At 50.6% G+C, this 21301-nt stretch overlaps 1 protein-coding gene across 1 annotated transcript; it reads left to right on the top strand.

The window, feature by feature from the left end:
- The first annotated feature begins 3626 nt into the window (after nucleotides 1-3626).
- On the top strand, nucleotides 3627-21301 carry Gtf3c5 (general transcription factor IIIC subunit 5). Its single transcript, XM_020170681.2, has 12 exons — nucleotides 3627-4076; nucleotides 5762-5981; nucleotides 7698-7896; nucleotides 13168-13363; nucleotides 14565-14669; nucleotides 15754-15868; nucleotides 16320-16400; nucleotides 16597-16694; nucleotides 17866-17948; nucleotides 18722-18864; nucleotides 19706-19890; nucleotides 20432-21301. The coding sequence occupies exons 1-11, from the start codon at nucleotides 3924-3926 to the stop codon at nucleotides 19861-19863; spliced, it is 1551 nt and encodes a 516-aa protein (XP_020026270.2). The 5' UTR covers nucleotides 3627-3923; the 3' UTR covers nucleotides 19864-19890; nucleotides 20432-21301.

Below are 21301 nucleotides of genomic sequence, written 5' to 3'. Positions count from 1 at the left end.
CACTTGAAAGTAAACTGTAAGACTTCTGTGTAGACCCCATGCCCAGGTCCCATCATTCGTCATCCAGTGATGATACTGTGTGAGTTCCTGAACCTGAGCTTGCATGTAAGTGTGCATGGTGGGAACTGATGGGTGCCCCAAGCTACCTAGGGAACAGGATGCTGACCCCTGGTCCAGCACACACCTTTCAGGAGGCTGTCAAATTCCCTGGGCCCTGGCCTTTTCTTTCAGGTGTCCATAAACATCACCACTAGGTAGAGGTGTTCTCTACACGGAGGCTCTGTCGCCATCTCCTGACCAAAAGTAAACACTACTCCTGCATCGGGTGTCAGGAGTAGGTGAGGAAGAGCTGAGGAATATTAAACACTCCCTATGTGCTCCATTGACTGACCTAGAGGCTCCGGAAAGAATACTCAGATTCTGGAACCCGAAGAATTATTATTTTCTGTGCTGTGCGTCCCCCCTCTCCCCTAGAAGTAGCTTCCCCCAAGAGCATTCAGTATTCAGATGCTGGACAGGAAACAGGTATCAAGGAATTAGGAAGGCCAGAATGGCCAGGCTGCTCCCCACCACTCCTGTCCCATGGGATTTGGCCCTGCTAGTCATCCAGCAGCCCCTTCCACTGCCCTGGGTCACCTCAAAGGACAGGACGGCTGTGTGTTCTCCCCAAGTCAGTACATGGAGGCATGGACTGGTATTCAGCTGGACATTGGGACAATTAAGGACTGGGCACTGCATGTCCTTAATACTTGGGCGGGCCAATGGATGAAAGGGCATTAGGGACCTGGTTGTCCCATCTGCCAGGATGCCCTAGCTACCCAGGGAGGGCCTGGCCTGGTGAAGAACTCACCTGTGACTCCCTGGGTCTGGAGGAGTGTGCTGGGACCTGTTGGGAAAATGTGTCTGGCATGGCTGATGGCAGGAAAACAGCTAAAATGCACTGAACACTCAAATGAGTCAAGTGACTCATTCAGTAAATCTTTCCTGAGCACATGCTTTGTGCCCAGCTCTGTGCCAGGGCCTGGGAAGCCACTGTTAAACTAGACAGAAGTAGTCCCTGACCTAAGGAAGCTGCCACACTAGTGGAGGAGAAGTGGGGGCCAGTAAAAATGAAAGAAACAGTGCTGCAGACCCATGGCAGGTGACTTTGGGTGCCTTGGGCACAGAGGACAACACCAAACTAATCTTATGGGATCAGGGAGGAGCCCCAGGCAGGAGGAAGTCTTATGTAGAAACCTGAAGGAGATGAGGAGCAATCATCCTGGTGGCAGTGGTGGTCATGGTGGTAGAGGGGAGCCACTGGAGACAGGGATGGAGGGAGAGTTTATTCTAGAAAGATCACTTTTGCTTCCCTAAGGAGAATAGATTACAGCAGAAAACCTAGAGGGAAAGGCAGGCTCCTAAGGTTCCAGGTAGTTTGTAATCTACTTTCTAGGTTCAGAATCTCAATTCCTTCACACCCAGAAGTAGTGTTAGTGGAACTCCCAACCACAAAGCTAGGCTTTGGGTTTGAATGCTCACTTGCATTAAGAGAAAAAGTGTATCTGTATCCAGCTGTCTATGGAAAAAATGAATTTATAGTTTTGGCCAAAATTGGGGAAGAGAAAAAATTCTTAATTTGTCTCCGCCTTGCCCACAGCACTGTTATGACTTACAGAAAAGATGAAACAAAAGCTAGGAAATAGTGCATACATAAATTAAGGTGTGTACCCAGTTCCTGACACTAGGAGACAGACCTTCTCCTGTGGCTAGAGCTCAGGACAGGGCCATTTTCATTACTAGAGTTGTATTTCCTAAGAGGGATCCTAATTCCTATTAGGAAAGAAAAACACACATAGCTATAGTAGAACCTCAGATGAACAATGAATAAATGTTTAATATTAATACATTCCAAATACTGCATGCGATGCACATCCAATATTTTACAGACTAACTCTGCTGATAGTGACTCATGTGTCCCAAACCTACAAGAATCTGATGATATAAATACATTTATTTATTAATTTACAACTGCAGGCAGGGGTATCCGAGAGTATGTGGTTCCAAAGAGACTGCTGGCGAAAAACAGCGAATGCTCAGAATGCATTAGAGTTCAGTACTGTAGTGCAGATGCCTGAAATCTCAAATTTTCATTTTGTCACCTAAATTAAACACATTAACTTTTACATTGCTTGACTGGCACCACTTCCTTTTGGGGAGGCAGATTTTCACAAAATTAAGGTCAGGGAAACACTGAGCAGATCAGATGACGACTTCAACACAACTGATGATATCCTCAGATTGACTGAGAGCTTCTCTGCACCAACTGAGCTGTGTAATGCACGTGCGGAAATTAAAATATTTTGTTTTTGAAATTTCTTTTGATTTTTAAAATTTAGTTTTTGCCCATACTTGATCAAAACTGCATGTAATGAATCTGTGAATAAGGTGGGCTTACTGTATATATGGTATTCAGATTCTCCTTTCTGGAAAAATCAAACCATCACAAGATTTCCTGGAGAGCACAAAACAAAAGGACAGGAGAAATTTGAAAGGAAATTTCATCTCAGGGTGTGGGGAATTCTGAAAAAGTAACAGGGCTTCACTCCCCAGAATCTCCTTTGTGGCAGAATGCACAAGTCTCCATTGAGAGGGCAGGTGGGGAACCGTCAAGACCTTATCTACAGCTCTCTGTTGAAATATGCGGTTCTGGCAGCTCACCCATCCCTTGCTGTTGGTGGATTCCACATTGTACTCTCAGAAAGGGCCTTTCAAAGGTGTGGGGCTCCTGGGTGAGCAGCCAAGACACTAGGTCATGCCTTTATTTACTTATTTTAAAAATGTATTTCGTGGACTAAACCTTGCAGTCATTTATGCTGCTTTCTTAAACCCATCATTTCAGAAACTTGGGGTGCCCATACCCAAGGGGTCGCTTGTCCTTCTGATCTTTATGTCCTAACATCCTCAACTCAAGCCCTTCTTTCCACCCTCACTGCCACTTCCCCATCTCTTACTTGGATTACCCACTTTGCCCTCTCTGATCCACTCTCCACACATAAATGCATAAAATGATCATAGCTCTTTTGGCATAAAACTCTTCAAATCCGTCGACCCCCGTGTATGGGGGAGGGGGGACCTGCCTTTCATCCTTTTCCCGACCTGTCTAACCCTGATCTCCCCGCCTTTGTTCCTGGCTTTCGGGCTTCGCACCAGCCGCTCACTCGACAACTATGCTTGTGCGCAGTGGCCAGCACACAGCAGGCGCTTAATGTATGCCTGTCTCATACAGGAACGGGGACGCCTGCATCCTGACCCCAGCTCCCGGTGCTTCCGAGTCTTCTGGGTGTGAAGGTACGGCGAGCACTTAACCCACAATTCTCTCCCTCCCGACATTTCCGCACAAAACTTCTTGCCTGCTGTTAGAAACCTGGTCCCCGCACCTGAGGTCGGAACCCAACAGAGGCGACTCACAGACGAGAGAAACTAACCCACCGCTCGAACCTTTCCACGCCAGGAGGCGGGCCGGAAGTCTGGCCTGGGCCCGCCCCCAAGCTCTCATTGGGCGGAATCCCCGGAAGCGAGCAGGAGGGGAAAGAGAGGAACGTGGCTACCTACGGACTCCTCATTGGTCAAAAACTCAGCCGTGGGGTCTCACTGGCTAAAATCGAGCTCTGGGTAGGAGAGAGAAGCCCTCGTCCCACCCCTTTGTCCAACCCTCTTCATTTTAAACAAAAAGTCGGGGACGTACCTGTTGTTTATCTTGAAGTCCTTGGGGCCTCCCCACGGGCCTTTGCTCCCCGGGGGTCTTCAAGTCTCGCTGAACCCAAGGACTTAGGGTGAGCGGTGAGGGAGGCCGGAACAATTCCTTCGCGGAACCATCGAGGCGAGGCCTCTGGGAGCGCTTTGAGAGAAGGACCGTGGCGGGCCGGGCCGAACTGGTAGGGATGGCGACGGAGGCGACGGACGCGGGGCCGAGGGCTGCAGTCCCTGTGGAGCTGCGGCGGGAGCGGCGCTTAGTGTGCGTGGAGTACCCGGGCGTGGTGCGCGACGTGACCAAGATGCTGCACACTCTGGGCGGCGAGGAAGGCGTTTCCCGAGTAAGGGGCTGGGAATCTCCGGGACGATGCGGGAGGGGCCTAGCTGTAGGACTACGGCCTAAGGGGCGGGAACACCTGGCTGGGACTGGTTTCCTTGGCAACGAAGAATGGCGCGGACTCTGGGGTGGCCAGTGGGCGGGGCTTTGATTTCCCTGGGAGATCTTTCCCATCCTGACCCCAAATATCTATGCCCCACACCTTCGGCATCTGTGCCATGAATTCAGCTGCAGTCCCGCAAGGTTAAAAGTGGTCTTATTAGCAGACATCTTTACTGTGCCAGACACGTTCTAGCTGTTTACTTATCATTCCTTCTTAGAACCTGCAAGGGTAGGAACTGTCAAAGTGTGGCCTCTTCAAGGCCTCACAGCACGTATCGGAAGTGGGATAAGGTTCTGTCTATGCTTTACATGTGCCAGATAGTTTTGTTTTGTTTCAGACAGTGTCGTGCTGTGTAGCCCAGGCCGGCCAGGAATTCGCAATCCTCCTGCTTTGGCCTCTCCAGTGCTGCGGTTCCAGGCGTGCACCACCATGCCCAGCTTATGTGTGCCGAGTCTAGAGATGTCTCATCTTTAGAAAGGCTTTCTCTGACTGCCTAACCTAAGTTGCCTCTGACAGTTAATATCTGCCTTCTCATCCTGTTGATTCCAGTCTGAAATTTTCGTTTTGACATATTGTGGTTTAGCAAGTTGGCCTTGAGACTGTGGACTCCCTGAGAGCAAGGACCCAGACTAGCACGTGGGTGACCTCATGAACGTTGATGGTGCTTTCAAACACACGCAACTGACACTCATTGTGTCTTACCCTGTATGAGGGAAGCATTCATTCACATGTAGGCGAGGTATTGAGAGTTTACCAGAAGTTAGGTACCAGGCTAAGTGCATTAAGCCTACTTTCATTTAATCATTGTAACAGCTGTATGAGGTATGGACTTATTATTGAGTGTTTTAGGTTATTTATTTATTTATTGGTGGTTTGGGGTTTGAACTCAGGGCCTCACGCTTGCTAGGCAGGCACTTCACCAGTTGAGCCATTCTGCCTGTATTTGTAGGGTTTTTAAGGAGAAAGAGCTGGGGCCTTGAAAGCTCTGGGCAATAGCTAGTCAATGCAAAATTGGTTATTACTGACTGATTTACTCCCCTTTGGACCTAGAAACATCTGCATAAGAGACTGAATACTGTATTCAGCCCTGGAGCAGGGCCGGATGGTTCCTGGAGTAGGTAGCCCTAGACGAGTAGCTCAACCCTGAGACTGCCTGTGGAGCATTGCTAAGAAAGTCCCCTTGTGCGCCACACTGAAGAGTCACTTGATAGATGGTGCTTTTATTTAATTGGCTGTTATCTCTCAGTTTACAACCTATTGGTAGGAAGGATACTGTTTATCCTCATTTTCTCTACTACACAAACATGGAGAGACACTTAAGTTTAAAAAAAATGAGTCTGGGAGACTGATGGTGTGGCTCAAGTGGAAGAGTGCATACCTAGCAAGTGCAAGGCCATGAGTTCAAAAAACTCCAGTAGTACCACCAAAAAAAAAAGAGTCTTTGGGGAATTAAAAGCTCAGAGGAAACATGAGTTCCTCACTCTTCCTAGCTGGGTCATGGTCAGGCTTTGTGGAGAGAGGAGCTGCTTCCTGCTGTGTGCTCGGCTGCTCATTGCTTCTCTCTGTGTCCCTCTGTCTTGCTGTAGATCTACATGGACCCCACCAAGAGGCTAGAACTATACTTCCGGCCCAAGGACCCATACTGTCATCCTGTGTGTGCCAACCGCTTCAGTACCAGCAGCTTGCTGCTCCGGATCAAGAAAAGAACAAGGCGACGGAAAGGGGAGCTGGGTGCTGAGGCCAACCCCGAGGTCACGTTTGACATGGAGATCCTTGGCATTGTCTCCACCATTTACAAATTTCAGGGTAACTGCAAGATGTCTCGTGGGGAAGGGTTATTTAATGCCTGCCGTGAAGTCGCCAGGGTCATCTGCACCAGGGACAGAGGCTAAGGGGCACCAGGCCTAAGGGGCAGGGAGGACACAGGCCCTATTCCAGAAGTGACCTTTCCTCCCTCCAACCAGCTGTAACTTGGAGACCATGGGCCCACTGCTATACAACCTTCTGTGTTCTTAAAAGCTACAAATAATAGAATTCTATGAGAAGTCTCCTAGCTTTAAGTAAAACCATTGTGTGGGGCCACATCAAACTGGTAGCTTCAGTGTTTTGGAGCCCTCTCTCAGTCTTTTGTTTGTGGTACTTGAGTTTGAATTCAGGGCCTTGTCCCTGCTAGCAGGGACTGTACAACTTGAACCACATCCCCAGTTCCCTTCCACGCCCACTCTTTTTTAATGAGATGGGTCTTGTTGGGTTGTACAGGCTGGTCTGGAACTCCAAGGGTCAAGTAATCCTGGCTTAGCCTCTCAAGTTGCTGGGATTATAGAAGTATGGAACTACACCCGGCTCCTCTTTCAGTTTTAACACCTGCTAGCCTCACCACCTCTCTGAAGTCTTCCTAACTGACCTCAGCTCCATGCATCTCATTCTCATTTGAACTGGATATCTCCTGAGGGGTCCTGAGTCAAGTTTGCTACTTACAGGGTACCCCAGGAAGGGGGCAGGTAGGCAGGGGCTGAGAGGCTAGGTCAAAGAGAGCATGGACTTTGGAATTGTTTCTGCCTGGGCCACGTATTTCTTTGGGTGTGTGGCTTGGCTTCTTTCAGCTCAGTCTCCTTGTCTGTACTGTGGAGGTTGCACAGCACAGTTCATGAAGCCCTCAAGAAGATTCAGAGAGATAGTGCCTGTTAAAGGGGTGGGCCCAGGCACATGGAAGGTGCTTGGCAAATTACCAAACACCTTAGACATGTCTGTAGTGACAGCTGCCATTCTAAGGCAGAAGCTGAAGCAACTAAGGACTGAGAAAGGAAAAGCGGACTTGAAGGAGGAAAGAGGGGAAGAGGAAAGTGCAGAGATGGGGAACAGGACCTGGGGTCTCCCAGGCCGGGCATTGGTGCCAGCCATCATGGTAGAATGGGGTATTCACTAGCAAGGACTGCTCTTTCTGGTACAGAGACTTCCAAATGACTCCTAAATTACTATATGTGGTACTTTTCTCCTTTTAATCGAGCCTATGGCCCTGGAGCTTGGTGGAAAGGCAGCACCTGAGAAGCTGCATGTAGCCAGGCCCAAGGTGATTTTATGCTGTGTTTTAAGAAGCCCTGCTCTGGCTACTCAGGAGGCACAGATCAGGAAGATGACAGTTCAAAGCCAACCTAGGCACATATTTTTTGAGGCTCTATCTCAAGAATACCCAAAATAAAACAGGGCTGGTGGAGTGTATCAAATGGTAGAGCACCTGCCTAGCAAGCGTCAGGCCCTGAGTTCAAACCCCCATACTGCCAAAGGGGAAAAAAAAGAAGCAGCCCTGTCCTGGACTTTACCCTGACTGTCCTGAGCTCGTCTATCACTTTATATTGAAGTGACTTGGGTTGCACCCAGCTGATTTGCACATGCACTGGAAGATGGTTGCTGCATGGCCACTTAGCACCTCCTTGAAAGGATGTGGTGTCGGTGTGGCAGCTGCCAGTTCCTGGGCAACTATCCCTGGTAGCAGTATTGCCATCTGCCCACTTTTCTTTCCAGGGATGTCTGACTTCCAGTACTTGGCAGTGCACACAGAGGCCGGCGGCGGGCACGTGTCCATGTATGACAAAGTGCTCATGCTCAGGCCTGAAAAGGAGGCCTTCTTCCACCAGGAGCTGCCGCTCTACATCCCTCCACCCATCTTCTCCCGGCTGGACACTCCAGTGGACTACTTCTATCGCCCAGAGACACAGCATCGGTAAGGACCCTCCTCAGTGCAACATCAGGAATAGCAAGAGTGCTGCAGCCAGAGGGCCTGGGGCTAAGGCTCCAAGTTAGGAGGCCTCAGAGGTGCCTCTTGTCCTCAGTTTCCCATTTTAAAAAAGGATAACAATAGTATTACTCAAGAATTAGGATTAAATTGAAAAAATCACATGTCCTCAGGATAGTAGAAGCTCTTCATAAGCAGTGACCTGCTGATCACTAGATTGGCTTTGTCCTAGGGACCCCTGAAATACAGAGAACTTGGCTGTGGGATTTGAGGGTTCTGGCTAAGGAATGGTCTCTTTGGGCTGGTGGAGTGGCTCAGGTGGTAGAGCACCTGCCTAGCAATCGTGAGGCCCTGAGTTCAAACCCCAGTACTGGGGAAAAAAAAAAAACAATGATCTAGTTGGTTTAATTCCAGGTCATTGCTGACCAGCCACTCTCTGGACCTGTAGACACCAGCAATGACATACTAAGAAATGCCATTTGAGAATGTCACATTCTGCCCCTAGCCCTTTTCCTCTTTCACCCACCTCATGGCCTTGCTGCTCCCATCTGAGGTAGAGATTTCATGGCCATCTTTGTTATCTGTCCTTTTCTGTTGTTTCCTTTGCCACGCTCACCTACAGAACCTCAGCCCCAGTTTGCCCTTGCTTTTGCCGCCTCCTGTCTGCTTATGAAGTTGCTTCCAAGACTGTCCAATCCCCCATCCATCTCCCAGTGCTGTCCCCTCAAGCTGACCATGACTTTCTCTGGATCTTACGCAGTTGAACTTGGCTATAGTTTCTATCTTGTCCCCTCTGGAATGTAGGCCTCTCTGTAATCAGAGGTGGGCTTCTCCTGCATGGAAGGTTGTGAAAAACCAGATGGGCACATCCCTAATAAGGTCACATGTAATTCAAATAAAATAAACTCTTCAATTTAGACAATATTGACATAGTAGAGAGCCCCATGGGTGGTTGGAAAGGCAGGCCTGGCATTGGCAAATGTTGGTTTTTCCCTGGAGGCCAGTCACACATTGATGTGAAAGAGTAGGATCTCTTGTGTAGAAAAGCCAATACTGAATAGTATGGAAAAAAATGAAAAAAAAAAAGACTTTGCAAATAGCCAACTTGAGATTAGCAGCATTCACCAGCCCTGCTGGAGTTAATCAGCATACCCATGGGGAAACGCTGCTGTTGCTTTGTCCAGGCCTTACAGCAACTCACCTGCTCTGTCACCCCCATTTTACAAATGAAGTTGAGACCTTTTGCAGTTCCCAGGCCACATGAGAAGCACTGAACCCAGTCTTGCTCGCTGTTTGGGCCTTGCTTGATCCTTAGTGCTACACTGCCCTTATTTTTGTATGTTTTCTTTTAAAAAAACATACACTAAGACATTCAAAAAAAATTCTCACTCTGTTGTGAGTTCCCCAAAGGTAGCAATTTGGCCTGCTTTGTTCTCTGCTATAACCTTGGTACCTAGATCAAAGCCTACCCTGAGAGGCACTTTGCTGTATTTGTGGGCTTGTGAAGGAAGCTTTTGGGTAGGAAGATTAGTACTGACAAATAAGCAAAAGGAAAACATTTGCTAAATGGGCAGTAGGTGGTGATGTTCCTCAAAGAGTTTCCCTGTAGTTGGTTTTGAGAGTCTTCAGAAGATGGGGCTCCGTGTACTGACGTGGTACAAGTTTCCTTGCTCTGTGAAAAAGTCAGGTGCTGGAGCGGATTTGGTGGCATAAAAATTAACTGTACTGTGATAGTAGACACCTCAAAAGTCTGGAAGATGGGATCAGAATGGTTATCTCTGGAGGGTGGGAGGGCAGGAACTTACCCTCTCCTCATAAACTTTCCTTCATTAAGTCCTGACCATCTATTGTGGCCCAAGGTACTCCTTGAACACTGATGTCAGGAGACCACATGGCAATGAGGCTCCTCCATTCTGGACTGGGGACCAGAGAGGCCCTTGGAGGAGCTGATGAACAGGGCCGGGCAGGTGAAGTTTCAGGAACAGTGTTCCAGACCAGGGGTTTGGTACATGAAGAGGAGGCTTCTGGAGCTGGTGCCACTGGTATTTGGGTATTAGGGTATTAGAGGTCTGGTCTCCTAGACCATGGCAACAAATTTAGGTCTCATCTTAAGAGGGGCATTGTTCTCTGCTTTAAGGAAAATACTATGAGTGGGCCATGGTGGCATTTGCCTGTGGTCCCAGCTACTGGGGAGGCTGAGGCAGGGGCATCGCTTGAGCCGAGGAGTTCAAGACCAGTATATAGAACGTAGCAAGACCCAGCCTCAAAAAAAATTTGTTTTTTTAATTATGGCAAGTTAGAGAATTGAATTATGTAAGAGACCCTCATCTGCCCATCATAAGGGCGCAACATCCTAACTCCTGTTTCCTTGTTCCCCGTCCCCACCCCAGCAGCACAGCCTGCTTCAAGGAGCAAGCCTGAGCCAGGCCTGCAATTTTAGCTAACTGGGAGGCTGAGATCAGGAGGAGTGCGGTTCAAGACCAGCCCAGGCAAATAATTCACGAGACCTCCTCCCCATCTCCAAAATAACCAGATCAAAACAGACTGTGTAACGCAAGCAGTAGAATGCCTGTTTTGCAAGTGCGAAAGCCTTGAGTTCAAACCCCAGTCCCATTGGAAAAAAAAAAACAAGTCTGAGTGCATTTCTAAACATGCCTGCAGCAGGAATATGGCCCAGCACCCCAGAAATAAGGACACACTGTGCCAGACCTTGCTTAGTTTCCCCAGTTGTTTCAAAAGCAGCACAGGAGCCAGAAGAGGGCTCCAGGCACTGCTTTTAGTTGATGTCCCCTAGGTCTGTCTGTTTGATCTGTCACACACCCCTACCCTGTCCCCAACTATTTTTCTGGTTCTGTGAATTAGTAAATTGTGCTTGCTAGGAAAAAGCAACTATTGTGAAAAAATAACTAAAAAGAACAAAGTGACATTACCTTCCTGCTGAAAACCCTGTCTGTGGAATGATACACATTTCCATAAGTGTAGTGTGCCCAGTGTGAGAGTTTTAAGCTGAGGTGTATGGGATGAGGGATAATGACTGTTTCTTTAACGTTACATATATCTGAAATATTTTGATTTTTTTTTCCTTCCACAAGCAATTTACTCCTGTAGATGGAAACAAACAAAGATACAGAAGAAGAAAGGGAAACACCTTCTGTGCTGCACCCTGGCACTGGGTGGTAGCCCAGAAGTGCCTGCCCTGTCTGTGGGGCCAGCAGGAGCTATTTCCAAGCTTCTGGGGTGGGACAAGGGAATAGGGCCAGCCACCCTTGAGCCCTAGGCCCTTCATCTTCCACATGTGATCTGTTGATTTTCCAGCATGTGGAAACAACCTGTCCTTTTTCCCAAGGCTGCTATAGATTTTTGTGCAGTGCTGGCCTTCCAGGGGGAACCAGGCCTGGCTGTCACCTCACAGGCCCCTCCCTGGTTCTTGGGAGGTTGAAGGTGGGGAGCAGAGGGGAGGCTGGGAGTCTGGCAGGTTGTTGAATCCTGCTCAACATCTGTTCTTCAGGGGCCCTCCATGGACTCCAGCTGGAGATAGAGAGAGTCAACAGAGGCAGCCCAGGGCCTTTCCCTGCAGGGACCAGCACAGTTGGCCCCTCCTGTCTGCTGTTCTTTAAGGCCACTGTGGGCCACCTGCCTTCCTTGGGGATGTCAGGGCCTCAGAGAGGGATCTTGGAAAGCAAGATAAAGTTGCCACCTACCTGAGATGGCTTTACTGACAGGCACATTTGAAAAAAGCAGGCTCGATCCCGTGTTTCAAATTTTGCTCCCCATTGTGACAATCGCTTGTTACTCTTTTTGTATGAGGATGGTATATACTCAAGTACAAAAATACGATAAAATCTAAACCAGGCAGGGGGCATGTGTCTGTTGTTCCAGCAACTCAGGGGGCCAAGGAGGCTCACTTGAGCTAGGAGTTCAAGGCCAGCCTAGGCGACGTAGTAGTGGGACTGTTTTAGGAAAAAAAAAAAAGGTAAAAAGGAAATAAATTTAAAGGTACTAATCACCTGACTGAAATTGTTAAAATGCACTTTGGAATGTTGTGGTTTGGAGTGGGTATGGAGGAAGTAGAGGTAGCGGTGATGGTTGAAGCTGGTGATGAACATAGCAGGGTTCTTGGTACCAGTCTCCCTGCTTCTCTTTGATGTTTCTGACATCCAGCCTTAGAAGTAACAACTGCAAGTATTTTGGAAAACATCCACCTAGTTGTGTTCTGTGCCAACACTCATACAGAGTTCTAGAACTCTTGCTTTATGTACATGTGTGTTTTAAGACTTACTTTTTTGCAGCAGTTTTAGGTTCACAGATGAAGGTACAGAGGTTTCTCATATACCCTAAATATGAGAAATGCACACCCAGCCCTTATTGACATCCCCACTGGAGTGGTCCATGTGTTCCAGTGGACAGACCTGCATGACGTCACCACTTGGAATCGTAGTTTCTGTAGAGTCCCTCTTGCTGCTGGATGTGCTGTGGGTGTGGATAGGAAGAGCTCGTGCTCTGAACCTCTGCGCTCTGACGAGACCATCAGCAGCATCCTTTGTTTGTTTGCCTGTGTGTCGTCAGCTGCTTCTGAGCCAGAGTCACGCTCTGGTAGGTGGCAGGACAGGTGGCTAAGGGAGGGCTGCAGCCACTCTCCCTGGGGCTGAGTCCCACCTCCTCTGTCACATGCTCTTTGGGCAACTTTCCTAATTCCTGTGGCCTCAGATACTTCCCCAGACAATTCTTCCTTGTAGGATTGTTTTGAAAGTTAAATAAGTGAGTCATGTAAAAGTCAATGTCAGTAGGCGTAGCTTTTGTCACTGAATTAACAGCTGATTGGATTCTCTTGTGTGGCTGTGCCTTAGCTAATGTCACTTCCCAGCTCATGGACATTTAGATCGTGTCCAGCTTCTCACTGGCTGGACGATGCCATGCAGAACTCGATGCAGTTGCAATTGGAAGGCTACCAGTCTCGTGAAAGGTGCCCTTTCCTGCATCCCAGTCTCTGGGACCTTTGGACCTTGCCCACCTTCAGGGCCTCAGGACAGCTTCTGAGTGGCCACCGGCAGTCTCAGCTCCCACTGGGCAGTCTAGAGTGTGTGATTCTTCACTAGACAGCGCTGAGATTCTCTCCTTACTGGGTCTCCAGGGAAGAGGCACACAGTGTGGGCCACCAGCACCGTAGGCCTACTGAGTTTCCTGCCTCCTGGCCGGGCGTGTGCCTGGAGTGGTCCTCATGCTCCTGCCCTCAGAGCTCTCTCCCCTTCCCTCCCCCAGGGAAGGCTACAGCAACCCCACCATTTCAGGCGAGAACCTCATTGGCTTGAGTAGGGCCCGACGCCCCCACAACGCCATCTTTGTCAACTTTGAGGACGCTGAGGTACCTGTGCAACCTCTGGAGGCTGCCGTGCATACATGGAAGAAGGCCTGCACCAACCCCATAGATCAGAAGGTAGAGGAGGAGCTGAGGAAGGTGAGGCTCGTGTCCCGTCTAGCCCTGCTGGGCTGCTTTGCATACACGCTGTGTTTACCTAGCTGCTTTGTTTGCCTTGCTGTGAGATTGGCTGTACTTACTTTTCTGAAACTGGTTCATTAGTACATGGGAATTTTTTAACCTCCAGATGTCACATCCATCAACCATGTCAGCTTAAGTCCAGCCTTCTGAAGGTTGAAAAACCTTAAAATTCTTCAGTGAATGCTTTTGAGTGGTAAAGAAATGGGTGCATTGTTGGAGTGTGACCTAAATGTGGATCTGGGATCCAGTGGGTCTTTGTGACTCCATTTCCTCGCTACAGCAAACCACATGGAGTCTAGTCGTATGCAGGCCCCAGGGCCTTCACCCTGGTAGAGCTGGGGCCGTGTTGCTTGGCATCCTACCTCCCTTCCGGCCTCAAGTGCTGTGAGGATGGCGGCTGGGGCCTCTGTTTCTTGGGCCCACCGGCCTGAACGCAAGTTCTCAGTGGAGTGTGCCCTGTTGACTGAGGCTGGCTTCCCTTGTTGAAACTGAAGTCACACTCTGTTCCTTGGGGGAGGGGTAGTGTGTTTCTTAAGACACAGGTGCAGCTCTCATTGAATTTCCAGCAGTTACTGGCAGGCCGACATTCTCTGTGGCTCTTCATTGTCCCCTGGACATAGTTTACTTCCTGATCCTACCTCACAAGACCCTGTCTGCCCTAGCCTTCCATATTCTGGCCATAGTGGATTTTTTTTTTCCCTCTCTCCCCCTTTCCCTCTCTCCCTCTTTCTCTCCCTCCCTGTCCTGGGTCAGGCCATCCTCTTCGCCTTTGTGATGGTCTGACTCGGGCAGTCATAAAATCTTCCAAGTTGAGGGTGATCAGGAATCCTGAGACTCCAGTATATCTTCTCTCAGCCCTGTTCCCACTGTAGTGTGAGCTGTGTAAGGAAAGGGACCATGACCTTCATGGTTGCTTTAGGTCCCCCAGGGACTTGACATGTGCAAGGTATACAGTCCATCTCTTTGTAGAAAGGGAGGAAGTGGGAAATGAGGAGTGAGGGGCTGAGTGCAGCAAGTTCCAGAGGCTAGTTCCTCATTAAGCACTGCCTTCCATCAACTTCTCTCTAGAAGGGTCCACTGGGTCCTAGACATGCTGGGGAAGCTGGTGTAGGAAGGCCAGGAGCTGTTGGTGCTCATCTCAGCCCTTGACTTTCCCCAGCTGTTTGACATCCGTCCCATCTGGTCACGAAATGCTGTCAAGGCCAACATCAGTGTCCATCCTGACAAGCTCAAGGTCTTGCTTCCCTTCATGGCCTATTACATGGTAAGTGGTAGCCAGCTGCATACCACCTTGGTTTGTACCAGTGTGATCCTCAATACCTGATGTGACATCTTAGAGCCCTGGCAAGAGCCTGACTCCTGGAAGCCCGAGACAGCTTATTAAAGCCAGCTAGAACGGTTTCTAGCTCTTCAAGTCCGTGGTGTACTTACACCTAACGGTGTGTTTAGTTACATTTGGGTGACTTCAGGGTGAAGGGGTAATTATCTCACTAGTATGTAAGGAGATCCTGTGCTCTAGAATGACCTTGTAGGGAGAACTTTTTAAGGACCAGGCACTGGGTAAGACTGCACATCTCATCCTTTATTCCTCCCTGGAGGTGGCAGCAAGAGTCCTTTTTTCTCTGAGGAAAAGCCCAGGCCCAGAAAGGTGACATGCCATGCCATGGTTTTGCAGCCAATAAGTGGCAGAACCCCCTGAGGTCCCAGCCTATGTGACCATGGAGCCCAGACTAGTAATGACAGCACCCTATACCTGAGTGACACTCAGTGGGGGCAGATCCACCTTTGGTTCAGCCCAGGAGGGAATGCAGATGGGAGTTGTTAGGGCAGGTTCCAAGGATGCAGAAGAAAAGGGGTCCTATCTGCCAGCGGTCCCCATGCAGAGCATTAGGGGAGCCAGAATAAGATGTGATTATGAGGGTTGACAACAGATGGAGGGGCACAAGAAAGGCTCATCTCTCTTGTCCTGTTGGATTCTAGACTCTAAAGCCACCTTCTGTTACTGAGTTGTGGTATCTTAGGCCTTTACATGTCTATTCTGGGATAGAAGACATCCCATGTATCCTGATACTAACATTGTGCCCTGTGAGCCAGGTGCTGTAGTAGAGGTTCTGATTTCTTGTTGCTGTCTTCTGATGAGCAGACCAAGGCTTGGAAAGGCCAGGTTGCCTGTCCAAAGTGGCAGAGTGCACATGTGGCAGAACTGGGTGGGAGTTCAGAGCCATGTCCCCAGCTCTTTGGAGGAGGAAGGGATTCTGCTGCCTCAGTGTAGGGGTCAGCCCCTGAGCACATACAAGGGGACCCGGGTTCTTGGCCCCTCCTCACACTCCCACCTTTCCTGTCTCCAGATAACAGGCCCCTGGAGAAGCCTATGGATTCGATTTGGCTATGACCCCCGAAAACACCCAGAGGCCAAGATTTATCAAGTCCTTGACTTCCGAATCCGTTGTGGAATGAAATATGGTAAAAACAAAAAGCTTTGCTGTCTTTCTCTCTCAGTGTCTTCATTTCTAGCATTCTCTTCTGTAGCACAACTCTGTATGTATGGAGAGGATAAAAAAGTGTCATTCCCCCTCTGTGAGTCTGTGGAACACAGTAGCATAGAAATGGAGGTCCTAGTTTTGCCCTGGCTACACTGCTGATCCTTCAGTTTCTGAGCCACAGGCAGTGACCTGTGGTCCTGTGCCATGGTTGGGCCCTGCTAAGTGTCTGAGCTAATGAGCTAGTGAATGGCAGTGAGACCACACAGGAACGTCTGCTCCCACCTGCATGTACCCCGTCCTCCTGTGGGTGACAGCTGGGGGCCGTTCTCAGGAGGTGGCCCTATGAGCTAGATCTTGCCTTAAGGCATAGTCCTGGCTTTTGGCCAGGCCCTGCCCCTGCCTTCTCCCGACACACCCGCCCCTGGCTGTAGGCTATGGCTCCAGTGAAATGCCTGTTAAAGCGAAGCGCAGCACCTACAACTATAGCCTGCCCATCACCGTGAAGAAGACGCGTAAGTGGCCAGGTCTACTGCACATCGGGCTGCCACCCAGGGAGGTGGGCACTGGGCAGCAAGATGGGAGCTACCCTCTGGGATCACTCCAGGGCTCTGTCGGCCATTCCTTCTGGTGGCAGAGGGGGTGGGCTGAAGGAGGGCAGGCAGGATGGTCACTGCCCCTGTATGCCAGCACTGCTTTGCCCTCATGCAGCCAGCCAGCTTGTTACCATGCATGACCTGAAGCAGGGCCTGGGCTCATCGGGGGTAGCTGGTCCACGGAAATTGATCTCCAACAAGTACAAGCTCAAGGTGGGTGTCCTTGAGCTCTTGAGGGGAGGCCGAGGGTGGGGATAAGGTGCCTCCCTTGTAGAATTGGGCTTCTGTGGGTGATACTGGGGTGGGACTTTGATTGAAGGGCTACTCCCACTTTGAGACCCTCCAAAAACTGAGAGAGAACTCAGGGTGCTAACCACCTGGAGCCATGGAAAATTAGGGTTATCTGGGTGGAGAGGTGGTGGCAAGTCTCAGAGAGGGACATCTGGCACCAGCAACTGTGTGTGGCTTCCCCTGTGGGCCTGGGCCCCACTGAGGCCTGTAACTGACGCTGGGATGCCAAGAATCAGGTGCACACATGAGTACAGGAGCAAATCAGACCATCTGGGGCACAGCTGTAGGCTGGCGTGGGTGCTGGGGTGGACCTGGACCCTCCCAGTCTCACATGTTCATCAGTACCATCACCCAACAGTATTTGGCCCACTCGAAAACCATTCCATGCTTGGGCCCCTGTGATAACTCCATGTCCTGGGAGAGGCTGAGCAGGTCATTCCACTTTGGAATCTCTGTGGGAACACACAATGTGAGTGCAGCAGGACGGTCCACATCAGGCAATCAGGCATGCAGCTATCCCCTAGTGCCATCATGTCCTAGTGCCACAGTGCTGCTGGACCCCATGCCTGCTCCCCCAGAGTTTTCAAGACCTTGACTCTTTGTAGTGAGGGGGTAACTGTGTCAACCTGAACAAGTGTCCTTTTCCCCAAGGGCTTTCATTCACGCACCTGTGCCTGCCTCTAGAGTTGCATGCCTGGGTGGGGAAAAGAGAAAATCAGTGCTCACCTTTCCTTCCTCCCAGAAGAGACTTCAAGGCAGTGAGCAGGGCATAGGGTGGCCCTTTAGTAGCAGTTGATGAGGATAAGGAGGCCAGCTCCTGTAGGAAGGCACAGAAAGCAGAGTCCAGTACAGGCCAGGGCCAGCCCCATGCCATAAGCAGGAGGCTTCCCAGTGGTCCTAGAGGACCTGGCTGTTTCTTCTGCTTTCCCAGAGCCTCCAGGGACTGAACTTGTTTTCTCCACATCTGTTCCCCAGCCTCTGCCTGTCTGCCCACCCGGGTGTTTGTGACCACCCAACTTCTTGGAGACCCCATAGGAGCCCCCAGTGTGGGCATTTCCAACACCACTATTTTCTCTCCCCCTCCTTTCCACAGGACTCAGTCTACATCTTCCGGGAGGGGGCCTTACCACCCTATCGACAGATGTTCTACCAGTTATGTGATTTGAACGTGGAAGAGTACGTACTTGAGGGGCCTTCCACCACCGTTGGGCCCGTGGGACTCTGAGCAGTGCTAGGAAATTGCCCAAGACCAGTGTTTCCTGCAGCTTTTCCACTTCATGCCAGCCCTAAGCTCTCACCAAAAAGACTTGGCCCTCAGGAGTTAGGTGCTCTGAGGGTCCTGCCCCATGTGGTTTGTGTGGCCCTTAGTAGCCATGTGCATTGTCAGCAAGCTGCACTTCTGAGTGCTGGCTGGGTTATGTAGAAAGCAGACTTGCTGGCTGGCAGGGATCATTCTTGCTATGGAGCCTTTGCCCCTCCTCCACCATTGCCCACATGAGGGTCCATGACATGGTGCTGAATTCCATGGTGATCAGAATCCCAGAAACTTTGGTTCACTTGCTCTTAATATTTAAAAAACAGTGGGGGTGGGTCACTGTCATGAGAGGTGACAGGATAGCATGTGAAATACAGCTTGAAATCTGGGGAAAGCCATGACTCTTACTAGGAAAATGTGCCTGGGCACACACCCAGCTTTGTATGCAGTTGAGGGGTCGAGACCACACAAGTTAAGGAGCCCAGCTGGGAACATACAGCCCTGCCTACTCTTCACTGTGTGCCCACCTTAGAGACTTCCCTCTGAGTGCTTTGTCTCTCAGCACAACCACATCTGCAGAAGTGGTACTGGCACCTGTGAACAGAGGCCCACCCTGAACTCTATCCTATAGCTCCTTCCCCCTCCCAGAGACTCGCCCTGGGACTCTAGCCCATGCAGCCTACTTTGCCCACAGGTTGCAGACAATAATCCACCGAAATGATGGGGCAGAGAATGTGTGCACAGAGCGGGATGGGTGGTGCCTCTCCAAGACCACTGACGAGCTGAGGGACACCATGTCCCTCATGATCCGGCAGACCATCCGCTCCAAGAGGCCTGGTGAGAGCTGCATGTGGTAAACGAGCCCAGGGACCTATTCCCAAGAAATAGCTCCTGGAAGATACTCTTGCCCTTGCCCTTGGCGGGAGGGAAGCCTTGTGAGCTCTGGCTTGGCCCTGGGGTCAAGGCAGGAGGTGCAGAGGGAAGGGCTGTGTCAGAGGGAGAAGTTGCAGTCTGAGGCCTCCAAATGATATCTTGGTCCCGTCTTCCCTTCCAGCACAGGTAGGCTGGCTGTCCCATCTCCTTCTTATCTTAGACCCCATGCACTAGAGGAGGAACAGAGACAGCAGGGTCTGTGGGCCGTCGCCCTGTACTGCATTTCCTGGCTCCTTCTCAGGACCAGGGCCAGCACTGGTCACTGGGGTGCTGGGAAATGGGACTAGCACTTGCTGGGGTGAGGGTCTGAGAAGGCTGGGGAGAGCAAGAGGCCCCTTGTAGGGCCTTCCTCCCATGCTTGGGCAGGGGACATCCCAGCATCTGACTAGCGAGGTTTTTTTTTGTAGTTGTTTGTTTTGGAGACAGAGAATTGCTGTGTAGTATGTAATCCAGGCTGGCCTCTGCCTCCCTAATGTTGGGATTCTCCACGCCTGGCCAAACTGCTTGATACTGCCCATGGCTCCCCTGGCAAAGCAGCTTCAAACCTCCCTACCTCAGTATTTTCTGAGATGCTTACTAGGCCCCATCTGCCTGGGCTGCCCACTTTCTGTAGTAGTTTCACCAGCACATGGACCCGGGTACCGGTTAGTGTAGATGGGCTCCCTGGGAGCTGTACAAGGCCTGTTTGAGGCCACCCAGGAAGCCTGCCTTGGGACATACGAGACCTTGTTTCCTCCTGGTCCAGCTCTCTTTTCCAGCCCAGGCAAGACTGACCATGCAAAAGGACAGTTGATGTTTGAGTCCGGGGAGGAAGAGGAGGAGGAGGAAGAAGAGGAGGAAGATTTCAAGCCCTCAGATGGGAGTGAGAATGAGATGGAGACAGAGATTCTGGACTATGTGTGAAGAAGCTTTGGTCCCCAGGCTGACCAGGTGAGAATGGCATTCAGTCTGATAAGGAAGGCAGGGCGAGCCATGCTCCCCCTGTCACCTGCAGTAACAAGGATGGCCCTTGAAGCTGCTCTGAGGAAAGCTGTACTCCCACAGTCAGGCCTTGGCCCCAGCTGTGACATGGTGCTTGGTGCTGCCTTCTGCACTGGCTCCATGTACTGATGATCCAGCACAGTGCCTGGCAGACTGAGCTGGCACTCTCAGCCTCCCTGACTGAGACCAGCAAAAACCAGAGGTGGACGTAGTGCAGCAGGGGCACAGCCCATCCTGACTTGGTTCTTGTGACCCTCGTGGCAGAGCTGGCATGAGGAGCCTGGTTAATTCACACATGGCCAAAGAAGGCTCTTGGCTTCAGCTGCCATCAGTTGGGGTGGTTTTGATAAAAGCCAACCCTAGCCAGAACTGTCCCTCTAAGTCAATATTCCTGAGGAATCTGGGTGTCTTAATACAAGGGTGAGGCCATAGGGGAGGTTCCTCTTGCCTTGAGTTCCCCAGCATCTTGTTTGTTCTTTTGCTCCTTCAGGGACATGCTGTAGTGCTGGCACAGTTGGGTGAGTTGAGGATGCAGGCCAGGCCTGTTTCTGACTTCTCCAAATGGCTTCGCTCTTCAGAAGTTCCCTGGAAATAGGCCCAGTTGTCCCATGCTTCCAAGTATGGAGCCAGAGACTTGTTAGGCCCTACCAAGCCCATCTCCCTGGAGAGCATTCCCATGTAGTGATCTCTGTGCCCAGGGGGCAGCCACCCCACTTCCTGCAGGCACCTGAGCCAGAGACAGGCCATTAGCCTGTTTCTCTGTGTGACCCTTAGTGCATGTAACAGCTTGGCATCCAAAATAAAATCACACTATTTCCAAAGCCAAGTGCCTCAAGCCAGCCCGATCCTGTGGACCAGGTTCCTGGGAAACCCCTCCCATGAAACAGCCGGGAACCCTGTGGCTCATTTGACCCACAGTGACCAGTCCTAGAACCAGCTATGCAGGGGGAAACAGCCAGGCTGTCCCCAGTAGCCCCTGGTGGCCTGCTCCCTGCTGCTGTGGAGAAAGCGCTTCCTGGAGGCCAGGTGAGAAGCAGTTCTTCCCTCAAGTGAGGCAAGTTGGCCTGTGCCCCTCTGTGGGACCTCCCTGTGGAGCAAGTGGTCTCTGCAAGATGTCGTCTGGGGCTGCTCCCACTTCTGAGTCCTCAGGGAGGACATTGTGCACATCTGAGGAAGGTAGCTGGCAGGGACCACCCCACTCCCACTGCCCTCTACTGCAACTGGGCCTTACCCTCCAGAGCCCTGCCAAACCAGCTTAGGTCTGTCAGATTAGAAGGGCTTCCTAAAGTTTACCCAAATTGTGATTCCTCTCCTAGGAAACCCCTTTAAATAAAAGCTTTTTGTTATGAAAAATATGAAA

The sequence above is a fragment of the Castor canadensis genome, chromosome 13 (assembly GCF_047511655.1).
Source record: "Castor canadensis chromosome 13, mCasCan1.hap1v2, whole genome shotgun sequence".
In the NCBI taxonomy this organism is placed as follows: Eukaryota; Metazoa; Chordata; class Mammalia; order Rodentia; family Castoridae; genus Castor; species Castor canadensis.
This window is presented reverse-complemented; position numbering and strand designations above follow the sequence as displayed.

What these genes read in the sequence shown, in the direction of transcription:
- Gtf3c5 (XM_020170681.2), top strand. Translation starts at nt 3,924, where the DNA reads ATGGCGACGGAGGCGACGGACGCGGGGCCGAGGGCTGCAGTCCCTGTG. An exon ending in CATCACCGTGAAGAAGACGC is followed by an intron (nt 16,401 to 16,596) that starts GTAAGTGGCCAG and finishes GCCCTCATGCAG; the next exon opens with CCAGCCAGCTTGTTACCATG. An exon ending in TGTGATTTGAACGTGGAAGA is followed by an intron (nt 17,949 to 18,721) that starts GTACGTACTTGA and finishes CTTTGCCCACAG; the next exon opens with GTTGCAGACAATAATCCACC.